Source organism: Mytilus galloprovincialis, chromosome 1 (assembly GCF_965363235.1).
Source record: "Mytilus galloprovincialis chromosome 1, xbMytGall1.hap1.1, whole genome shotgun sequence".
NCBI lineage: Eukaryota > Metazoa > Mollusca > Bivalvia > Mytilida > Mytilidae > Mytilus > Mytilus galloprovincialis.
In genome coordinates this window covers 103,130,453-103,142,577 of record NC_134838.1, presented here as the reverse complement: position 1 = coordinate 103,142,577, position 12,125 = coordinate 103,130,453, and the positions used below count along the sequence as shown (strand labels likewise).

The window sequence follows — 12,125 nt, the reverse complement described above, 5'->3', positions numbered from 1 at the left end:
AACTTTTTTTTATATATTTATGTACGTTATTTTCTTTGGCGGTGTTTTGTCTACTAATTTATTAGTTTTGAACATCGGTAAACTACTGTTGCCTTAATTTTTTTTGTCAAAGGTTAGGGTTGTCTTTCTTATATTGTTTGACATCCCATGTTTTATTACTTTTTTATTTACATTGTGGCATAGATCAAAACGAAGGGGGAAGGTACAATAGGGTCAGTCAAACTCATAGATAGAAAATAAACTGACAACGCCTTGGCTAAAAAATAAATAGACAAAGAGACAAATAATAGCACACAATACACAACATAGAAAACTAAAGACTAAGCAACACGAACGCCGCCAAAAATGTAGGTTATCTCATGTGTGCTGGAAGGGTAAGCAGATCCTGCTCCACATGTTGAACCCGTCGTGATGCACATGTTATTACAAACCAGGTAATTAGTCCAACTCGGTAGGTCACATTCGTGGTGAAAAGGGAAGGGGATTATAGTTACGACATAAGGAATATATCCGATATGATGTGTGAAACGGTTATTCCGTAATGGTCAACAAACTCGTTAAGGCTTCCGTAAAATTTACAAAGGGATGATTTCAACTTCATTATTTGGAACTCTTGGGTTAATAGCTTCCTTGTGAGCAGCAACCCTCTATTAAGGACATCATGATAGGAAATACAAGCCCAGGAATACCGCATCAATTGGGAGATATATGTATACTCCTTATGCAGGTGCTGCTAGAATTTTGTTACAAAGAAATGGAAAGTTCACAATTCGGAAGCTGCATTCATCTCTTTTGTCGTAAAGTTATGTTTTCAATCGACCCTCATTGTCAATTTCTAGATGTAGGAAAAGATAAGAAGCAGACTTAACTGTATCTGTTGTGTCAAATTTATTCGTTAAGTGTATGTTCTATTGTTCTTGTTAAACTGTCATTTGATTGAGTTAAGTCATTGCAATTGGTATTTTATAGTGTGATTTTCTATGTTGTGACAATTTTGTGTATATTTACTGTTCCATATAAGTCTGGGATATTGTTTGAAATATACTGAGCCATACGGAATTTTTTTTTATCAAAATACGTAGTTTTCATCTTTATGTAATTCAGCACTTAAAATGAGTCTCACAGGGAAATGTCGTCAGGTATCTGTTCTTCTTGCTGTTTTCTTCCCTTTCACCCTCTGAATGTGGAAACTTTAAACCTTTCGGTAGCATCTGCAATATAAAACATTATAATCAGTAGTGGTAAAAATTGTTTTCAGATGATGTGGCTTAATCTAAGTAAACAGAAGAAAAGAAATCACGATTTACTTTAATAGCTTTTGTAAATGAGTAAAATATTGATAATAGGATGTTTCGTACTTTCAAAATACATATCATGGTTTATGTTTGTTTTATTTTATTTTGTTTTTTGTCCCTGGATTTATGAGTTTTGAACAGCGGTATACTACTGTTGCCTTTATTTATGCTGTTCATATACAATTCATGTTATAAGTTGTATGGACATATCTTGCTTGAAGAACTGTTAACTGAACTTACTGCAATAATTTCTAATAAATATCTTATATTTGACAACAATATCATTCCTAAACCCTCAAATTAGTACAACACTAGGTAATCGCACTTTTAACACTTATTAAACGGTTTATTCATTGATGTCTAAACCTAGTTAATGTATTTTGTCATAAATTGTGGAAGGTCTCTATGATGGTGTGGTGTTACTAGTTAGTATATTCGTTATTTTGCAACTTTTGGTAGATTTTGCGATTTTAATTATGGTAACATAATAAGTGGGGTTTTGTAGAATGGTTAACTGAGGTGTCAATAGTTAACTTGTTCGTCATTTTTCCCATTTAAGATTATTCTGTTGACTGACGAAGTTAAAGCTCTTATGAAATACAACCTATTCTGTTCGTTTATTGATAATTCAGTTTTGTTTGATACTGATGTTTTCCTTATTGTCTTTAAATGAGTTATTGTGTTGTTATACGCTCTTATTTAATTGTCTTTCGCTTGTTTTTTTGCCAATACACCTTTATCGTAGAGGATGGAACAAAAACCATACCAATGTTATTGTACATCAGGAAAACTATTAATGAGACTTATAGTATGTTAAAATTAACTACCTTTTTTTAATATATGGTGGTTTTCCTTCTGCTGCTCTATAATCGGGTTTACTGTCCTTTTTTTGTTATTTTGGGATATTGTTTCATTTAAACATATTCGTGTTAAATATTTTTGAACTTTCTTTTTTGTCATGTTCTAATTTTCAAGACGTTTAGATGTCAAATTTTCATCAGAATAAAATTATTTTCGTATTGATTAGAAGCGATTTAAAATTTAGATGTAAATTTGAAATCTTCTGATTCTAATTCTCTAGTTCGGTATGTAATCGTTTATATTTTGTGTTCAGATACTTTCTATGTATTGAAATAATTATACATCAATGCCTTCAATAAGTTTGGGGTCTGAACGATCATGATGAAAATAGTTTTGAAAAGTGCTTTGCAAGCAAGCATGTAACAAATATATTTATTTAATGTTAATTTCCTTCCCTTTAACTAGTAAATTGTCTATTAAATTTTGAAATGTATATCAAACACACACACAGACTATAGTAAATAAGCGACGTACAGCAAATTCTTTTTTAAATGCATTATTTTTCCTTTTCATTTTTGCAACGCTCGGTAAGTTGCCAACTGCAATATTGTATTCTGGAAATACGTTCTTTGCCTCTGTATTTGAATATAAATTGTCAGCATCTGTTGACTCTGTATTCAGATAAAGATTATCAGGTCTGATGTCATTGGTATCTGAATCTTCTGACGTTGAAACATTTCCTAACTCAACCATTATTTCTTTAGATGACATTTGATTTTCTTTGTCTACCTGTGCATATTGTGGACTTTCAAATGTATCATTGGAATATGCTGTTAAAAGAAAACCTTTCAAAAGTAAATGACTACTTTATTTGATTTCAACTTGTATTCCTCTGAAGATTTAAGCAAATCAATTCTTTAACAGAGTAACCAAATTTAAACAAATGGGACATGACTATATTGGGAACAAAAAAACTATACATAGACTGAACAAAATAACAAATATGATTAAAGTTGAAATATTTGCAAAGCTACATACACTCTAGTACATATAAACTTGGATGACAAAAGGACCACCTGTTCAAAAATAAGCGACTTAGACATAAACGTTTTGTTAGGCATTCACATATGTGAATATCTTTTATTCAAACTGAATTTGAAGTTTTTCAGTAACTTTAAGTGTGCGATGGAAACCGTCATCATGATATTTGTTTTTCTCACTGCGTTTTTTAATTTTTACATGTTTTATATTAAAAAGTAACTTCATCGATCATTGTTCTTGTATATGATAAATAATTGTGACATCTTAATTATAAATAAAGAAACAACCGTGAAGATTTTCTTTTTCAATCAGATTTAGGATTTATACTTTTATATTGGGATATTACATGAAAATACCTGGATTACCAGCTAAATCATTTGAAAACTGTGTGCCTCTTCTTGGTTTACGAGGTCCATTTGCACGTTTCCTATAGTAATATATGTCGAGTATGTTATTTCAAAGTTGTCAGTGAAGTTATAGAATTGAGATCATGTCTTATTTTATCGATTAAAAGTATTTCTATAGTTACCCTAGGCCTGGGCCTCCATTTGTTTTACCTATGCCAAGGATGGTCTTTTCTCATCTGTTATTGAAAACTGTGCTAGAATCGATACGTTTATTTTGCAACAGTTATAACATCTTCATGATTTAATCAAATTCATTTCTATTTTGTCAACCAAACATGTATGTACATTTAACATGTCGATGTCAAAACTTATACAAAAGTACCATTTTTATCTTTTTTTTTTATATAAAGAAAATCCACCATTTTCTTCATAAGATATTGCCTGTACACAATCAGGATATGACAGTTCTTGTCCATTTGTTTGATATGTTAAAGCTCTTTATTTTGCCATTTGCTAAGGAATTTTTTGTTTACAATTTTCCTTGAAATCCGGTATTTTTATTATTTTATTTTTAGGTATGCGTTATGGGTTTTGCACATTGTTGCAGGCTGATATTAACCTACAGTTGCTCAATTTTACGCCATTTTGGTATCTGGTGGAGATGAGTCTCATTGGGAATTATACCACATCTTATTTAAAATTTAAATAACAGAATTGTAATCAGTCATCAAAAGTGTAGGAGTAGGCAATAGCTATTCAAATTGATCTCTGGGAAAAAAAATGATATGATAATCATTTTGAAAATCTAGCTTCCATTTATAATTAGATCGAAATAGTATAGAGTTTGATTGAGAGAGATTCGGCAACAAATCACTAGTAACCATTTGAGCTTAGAGCTCAGAATTGTGGACAAAAGAACAATGCTTTCTATAATACTAATATTTGTAACCATATAATATTTCAAAATAGTACTTTAAAATGGTTCCCCCATAAACTATGTAAAACATTTTGCCTAACGTTGCCTTACATGAAACTGTGCTATGCAACAATAAATTATTTATTCATATATTATACCGTAAATGTATTAAATAGTACATTCACAATGTTTACGGCTTGAAGAAAACTATTGTTGAATGCAAATAGGTGTCGTAATGGTCGTCCATGATAATAAGAAGAGATATACCTTCGTGCACGCACTTAGTATTGCGTCTGTTTTTTTCAGGTTTCCCTTCTAAAATTGATTTACATTCGAAATATTTTGTCTCAAAACCACGTACAAAGTGATATGTGTTAAGATACCTGCAAATTAATACTCCAACCAATATAACTGCAACGACAGCCAAAATTGCTCCAACAACTCCTCCAATAAATATCCACTGTGCCTTGTCGATTTTTAAAGGCGACAAGGTTTCTGCAAAGTATATTTAAAATAAACAAAGATACGGTACAAATATTTTAACAAAATAGCATTAAAACAGAATAAAGTATACGTATATATACTAAAAACTTGCACTAGGTTGAAAAGTGGGGTCTATTACTAATTCGGTTCTTTGTGAAAACGGAGTTCTCTGAGACATCATTGTTTGAATATGTTTTTTTTTCTGATAAAATAAAAGTAAACACATAAAGTTTGAATTTTTGTTAGACATGATTCATGGAATATATAACGTCGAGAATGTCTTTGCGCAAAAAATAGTAACTCTCACATCTCCATGAATATTTGCCAATTCTCATAACTAACCCTGTTGTTAGAGATCCCTCTTTCAGTTGTCTCCCTTATGAGGGACACTAATTTTCATTTATAATGGAGATCTAGCAGAACGAGCAAACTTACCTGTGCGTAATGTGGGTATTCCTTAAGGTTTTCAAGTCTTTTAATAACATCAATTTGTTGATAATTTAAGTACTTTTGACATCAGAAATTATTTTTCATGAAAAATTAGTTAAACCGCCGATACATCACTTTCAATTCATCATACTTTGCATTGGCAAAAGCCGATTTTGTCCGGTATGGAACCAGTCTCCGATTGACAAAGGGAAGCAATTTGTTTAAAAAGTGTCTAATAACAGAATCAAATCGGTAATTGGCAAATGGACTATTGAGAATGGAAAAAGAGAAACACAACCCGATCAAATGACTGAAACCGTCAAAGGTCAATTAACGGTCTTCAGCACAAGAAAACAAAATCTTGCGACTTGAGGCGTGTTTCAGCTGGCCCCTTAACTTAATGTAGTACACCGGCTAGTACAGCCGTAAAGACAATAATTGTCTATCAATCATATAAAATTGATTTGAATTACGATTCTTCAACATCTTTTCTTTCAAAAAGATATATCGTTTTGATACCTTAAAAAAATCAGGGAGTTTGTAACAATTAATTAATATCTATCACAAAAGAGAAATGTATTATATTTTCTCATTGTGAACCTCCGATGTTTTATATTTAACAATAATGTGTCCAAAGTACACGGATTCCCCACTCGCACTATCATTTTCCATGTTCAATGGATTGTGAAATTGGGTAAAAAATCTAATTTGACATTAAAATTAGAAAGATTATACCATAGGGAACATGTGTACTAAGTTTCAAGTTGATTGGACTTCAACTTCATCAAAAACTACCTTGACAAAAACTTTAACCTGAAACTCCCACTTTCATTTTCTATGTTCAGTAGACCGTGACATTGGGGTCAAAAGTCTACTTTGGCTTTAAAATTAGAAAGATCATATCATAAGCAACAAGTTTACTAAGTTTCAAGTTGATTTGACTTCAGCTTCATCAAAAACTACCTTGCATAGCCAGAAATTAGTAGTGGTTTTGCTAATTAATATTCATAATATGTAAATGAGAATTGTACCACGTGATAGTACTTTGAACTGGACTGGCTTGATAGGCTTGATATCATTAAAATCTTTAAAACACGGATATTATAAGTTGCCCGTCACAGAGTCCTTATTTACAATCACTTTGATATTTCCGTAAAGTTGTCAGGCGGTCAAAATCAAAACAATGAACGCGAATTTAGTGAATTTTTCGTGCTTTCGTGAGTTTATTCTTCTTGAAATAGTGACATTTTAATTTTACGTGGGAACCTAGAGTTCAACGACTACACATACAAGGTTTGGACTTGCTTATTCTTTGAAAATTCAAGTTTCATATTTCACCCCGGCAACCTGTTTTTGTAATGACCTTGTAAGCCAATTTTCAACACGAAGTTTGCAAATTTGACGTTTCAGCCATTTTAGCCTGTATTTTACACTGCAATGTTAAAAGCCTCTCGCTTCGATTTTTAAAATAGCTCAGGAACCTGTATTTTTGCAACAACAGTCATTATGTTTTGTTTAAATGGTGTATATTGTTGTGTATATTCATTTTCTACCCCGGCAACCTGTCTATCACTTAAATTAAAATTAAAACAGACATTTTTTTTAAATTCCCTATCATTTTAATGTAATTTCCGTGACCCGTATCCGATTTCTTTAGTATTATATTCAAATAAGCAAAGTGGCGTTGATTTCTGGATATGGACCAAAAACTTTTACCTGAAGCGGGACGAACGAACAGACGGACGGACGCTTATACCAGAAAACATAATGCCCATTTTTGAAATACTAAAGCTTTTCTACCTCAGGAATAGATTAACTTAGCTGTTTTTTGGCAAAACATTTAGAAATTTTGGTCCTCAATGCTCTCCAACTTCGTAATTTTTTTGATTCGAGCGTCACGATTGAGTCTTTTTGTAGACGAAACGCGCGTCTGGCGTTAATGCAGAATTTAATCTGGTATTTATGATGAGTTTATTTACTGCCTGATAAATCTCTAAACTTTAAGGTCATGCTGGCATCTAGTGGAGTTTTTTCTATTTATAAACCTAGTAAGCATTGCTCTATGAAAACATAATATTGAACATTTTTCTCCAAGCAGCTTTAAAACTGATAAATAAAAATAAGAACTACAAGACCTCAATCGAAGTAAGAATTTTGCAAATATATTTACCTCGAAGATGGCACTTATATCCTGTATAACCATTACGACATCCATGTTTGGTACAATTACCAGAAAATGATTCACAATCGTCATCCAAACATCCAGTACATGTTTCTGCGCAGTTATACCCAAAATGTGCCGGGGAACATGCTACGATAATTAAGAATTAAAAAAAAGACTAAATCACTACTCAAACATACTTTAAAAAAAACTGCGTCAATTTAGATTAATTTTTACAAAGAAACAATTTGCTATGTGTTACTCATTTTTTTCTGTTAAAACGTAGCATTTAGGCAAATTGATTACAATGGTGAATAGTGACATGCTTGCCTGAAGTGCTGAAATTCATTGGTTGGATTCTCGACTGATAGCTAAACGGGTAAATATGCTTTAAAATGTAGTGGCATTTCAACTTGCATTGTTTGAATTGTCCTCGTACTATTTTTAGTTCAGTGCTAATATTTTTCAACACTTTATTGAGTTATGTTTTCTATATAACAGTCTTTAAAATTAAATTGGTTTGATTACATTACTTATTATAGAAAACTTTTTGTACATGTTTAAACTTGTAAGGACCAGGAGTTTAGCCTTAGGTTAAAACTTTTTCGATTTGATGTCAACACCATGACAATAGCAAGCTTACATTGAACACATGAAGTATCCATCCAACCACGATCACATGAATCTAACTCAGACAAACCATTAACATTATTACACAGTGTTCCATTCACGAAGTGACATGTTTGCCGCCAGTTGTACCCAAATAAAGTGTGGGATGTATCAAGTTTGCAGCCAGGTCCGGTCAGAATGTGGACGTTAAATCCGGTACTTCGTGTAAAAAGAGTGCCATGCTCTTTGCAAGTAGAAACCCTTTCAACAACTCATTTAGGTTGGCCTGTTACATGGCAAAATTTCTGTCCCTATCGAATATACCCTCACTTTCCAGTGGCAGTCCAAATTCCCCGACCATCATCTCGGATGGCCTCTTTTACTATTGTATTTATTGTTAACTTGTTCTCGTCCTGAACATGCAGAATCTATATAGCAGAATCTGCAGTTTGTTGAAGGAGGCTATTATTCGACAGAAACAGAAACATGCATGAAATAGTTGCCACTGGACGTTACAACTGACCATCCATGAATCAATCAAATAAGATAATGCTATCGTTATACACAGATACATAGATTAATATAAACTTGCTTAATTTTAGGCGGGAGATATTAAAGAGAATCAAAATCTTATTTCCTCTTTTCCTGTTGTACTTGTAAGTGTTTAGAACTCCTTCATGTAGAAAAACTAAATTTTACACGTAGTAATTTATGAAAACATTTCGGCATTTTTTTTTTATACCCTTTGCCTTTCACCAAAATGTTTCAATATCCTGTGATAGCGGTGTATCAGAATGACATGTGAACAAACTATAAAAAATCAGTTGAAAAGGGCTCAACTCATCAGATCGAATCAAAGCATTAAAACCCTTAGTCCTTTAAGTATGACAGTTCGTCAGATTTGTTTGATTTTTGATTTTGACATAATTTTAAGGCCTCTGATATTAATTTCGATTGAAGTTCGGTATTTTTTTCATATTTCATGTTTTGTTGTTGTTAACATAAGACAAAACCACAAATAGTAAACATCTTTTACTAATCAAAGTTACTAAAGGATAGTAAATATGTATTTGATACTATGAAAAATAAATGACTTTATGTAATAACAAAATATATGATCAAAAAACCGTAAAAATATTGAAATGTCTAAATGTACGAGATCGGTGATTTGCTTATTTCTGTTGAGCTGCAGATATACTGCACCATTGGATTTTTTAATATTATACGACAGAACTCAAATTTATCTTCAAAAAGGAAAATCTAAAATCAACAGGCAAAATCAAAAGTCCAAACACATCAAACGAATGGATAACAACTGTCATATTCCTGACTTGGTACAGGCATTTTCTAATGTAGAAAATGGTGGATTGAACCTGGTTTTATAGCTAGCTAAACCTCTCACTTGTAAATTAAAGTTAATAAATATTTCATTTGTATTCCTATTACTTTTTATACGTTGTGGCTTGGATGGAAAGTTGTCTCATTGGCACTCATACCACATCATATTGATACCACATTACAATTTCCTATGGAAAGCACAAAGTCAATCAAATGGCCGATGTTTTCACTTCTTCCAATAAGCGAAAGCATTCGATACTGTCAGTTTTTATGAACCTCTCCTTTTTGAATTTATAATTAAGTTCGGGATTTATATTTCCGACTTTCATACTTGACGACATCAGTTACTGGACTTACTTATTGAATGTAATCTAAACATCCTAAAGATGCATGCAATATTTGCCACGGGAATTTAAGCAACCATCAAACAATTAATCTTCTGTAACTTACTTAAATTAAATACTTTTTCTTCTTGTTAGAATAATTGTGAATATAAGTAGGAATGAAGATTTCGGTATACATACATTGATTACATTTCATACCATGATACCCTGCTTTACACGATCCAAGGTAAGTAAAGATATAACTTTCGGCTTACATACCTGTAATATCGTAATTTGAATATTGATCCTGTGTCCAATGTTTAACACAGTTATCTACCTTGATTAAGGTAGCACAATACAAAGATTTTCTCACTCCCAATCAGATAACTTTAAACTGATGTAATTCATTTCATCCATCTTTATATTTTATAAATGAGGTACCAAAAGAAAGAAGAAAGATTAATCTTTCAAATTGTGATAATTTCATTATGACATAATTATTATATAATTAATTATTATTTAATTAGTTGCTATATTGAGGTCAAACTGTGTTGTGCAAGAATCTATAAAATATTTTGGGATGCTATGAATAAAAAAGAAGCTAAATTGATTCAAGTATGGAAATCACAATATGGCAACTAATTACACAACAATTAATTATGTAATAATTATGTCATAATGAAATTATCATAATTTAAAAGATTAATCCTTCTTCTTTCTTTTGGTACCTCATTTATAAAATTTAAAGAAAGATGAGGGGAGTTACATTGGTTTAAAGATGTCTGATTGGGGATGAAAAATCTTTGTATTGTGCTACCTTAAACAGTCATAAAATCAGCATGGTTTGCATCTTTATAATAAGAAAAAAACATCTATTTCACAATATACAAAATACCCTTGTACAAACACAACTATCACCTCACTGATCATTTAAATACCTTCACTACACTTTGAACCCTGGTATCCAATTTTACAACCGCCTTCTATATGACATTTTCCTGTCCGATGATCACACGACTCATTTATGCAATTGCTACAGGACACAGAACAGTTTATCCCGTATGATCCCTTGTCACATACTACAAAATACAGAGTAAAGTAGAATGCAGATGGTGATATAAGATATTATACCGAATCAAAACTGTATTCCCTAATCTTCTATAGTTCTTTTATGTGTTTAGAACTCCTACGTGTAGCAATACTTAATGTTACAGGTAGTTAATCATGTAACATTTCAGCAGTTCTTTTTAATATCCTCTGATAGTGGTGTAGCAGAAGGACTATCAAAATCATTTGAAATGACATTTACTCATCAGATCGATATACAGCAAGAAAGACCATTAAAAAGAAGAATTAAAAAAAAAGACTAAATCACTACTCAAACATACTTTAAAAAAAAATGCGTCAATTTAGATTAATTTTTACAAAGAAACAATTTGCTATGTGTTACTCATTTTTTTCTGTTAAAACGTAGCATTTAGGCAAATTGATTACAATGGTGAATAGTGACATGCTTGCCTGAAGTGCTGAAATTCATTGGTTGGATTCTCGACTGATAGCTAAACGGGTAAATATGCTTTAAAATGTAGTGGCATTTCAACTTGCATTGTTTGAATTGTCCTCGTACTATTTTTAGTTCAGTGCTAATATTTTTCAACACTTTATTGAGTTATGTTTTCTATATAACAGTCTTTAAAATTAAATTGGTTTGATTACATTACTTATTATAGAAAACTTTTTGTACATGTTTAAACTTGTAAGGACCAGGAGTTTAGCCTTAGGTTAAAACTTTTTCGATTTGATGTCAACACCATGACAATAGCAAGCTTACATTGAACACATGAAGTATCCATCCAACCACGATCACATGAATCTAACTCAGACAAACCATTAACATTATTACACAGTGTTCCATTCACGAAGTGACATGTTTGCCGCCAGTTGTACCCAAATAAAGTGTGGGATGTATCAAGTTTGCAGCCAGGTCCGGTCAGAATGTGGACGTTAAATCCGGTACTTCGTGTAAAAAGAGTGCCATGCTCTTTGCAAGTAGAAACCCTTTCAACAACTCATTGAGGTTGGCCTGTTGCATGGCAAAATTTCTGTCCCTATCAAATATACCCTCATTTTCCAGTGGCAGTCCAAATTCCCCGACCATCATCTCGGATGGCCTCTTTTACTATTGTATTTATTGTTAACTTGTTCTCGTCCTGAACATGCAGAATCTATATAGCAGAATCTTCAGTTTGTTGAAGGAGACTATTATTCGACAGAAACAGAAACATGCATGAAATAGTTGCCACTGGACGTTACAACTGACCATCCATGAATCAATCAAATAAGATAATGCCAGCGTTATACACAGATACATAGATTAATATA

The 12,125-nt window shown here is 32.0% G+C and overlaps 1 protein-coding gene across 3 annotated transcripts in view; it reads right to left on the bottom strand.

Moving 5' to 3' along the window:
- The window catches only part of LOC143047985 (uncharacterized), a 291,101-nt gene that overhangs the window by 219,289 nt on the left and 59,687 nt on the right, over positions 1 to 12,125 (bottom strand). For all 3 annotated transcript variants that reach the window (XM_076221371.1, XM_076221380.1, XM_076221389.1), the window contains 6 exons: positions 10,682 to 10,822; positions 7,483 to 7,623; positions 4,784 to 4,895; positions 3,494 to 3,564; positions 2,631 to 2,926; positions 1,124 to 1,211 (listed from right to left, as the gene is read on the bottom strand). In XM_076221371.1, the coding sequence (XP_076077486.1) occupies positions 1,124 to 1,211; positions 2,631 to 2,926; positions 3,494 to 3,564; positions 4,784 to 4,895; positions 7,483 to 7,623; positions 10,682 to 10,822 (849 nt within the window). The remainder of the gene's footprint in view (positions 1 to 1,123; positions 1,212 to 2,630; positions 2,927 to 3,493; positions 3,565 to 4,783; positions 4,896 to 7,482; positions 7,624 to 10,681; positions 10,823 to 12,125) is intronic.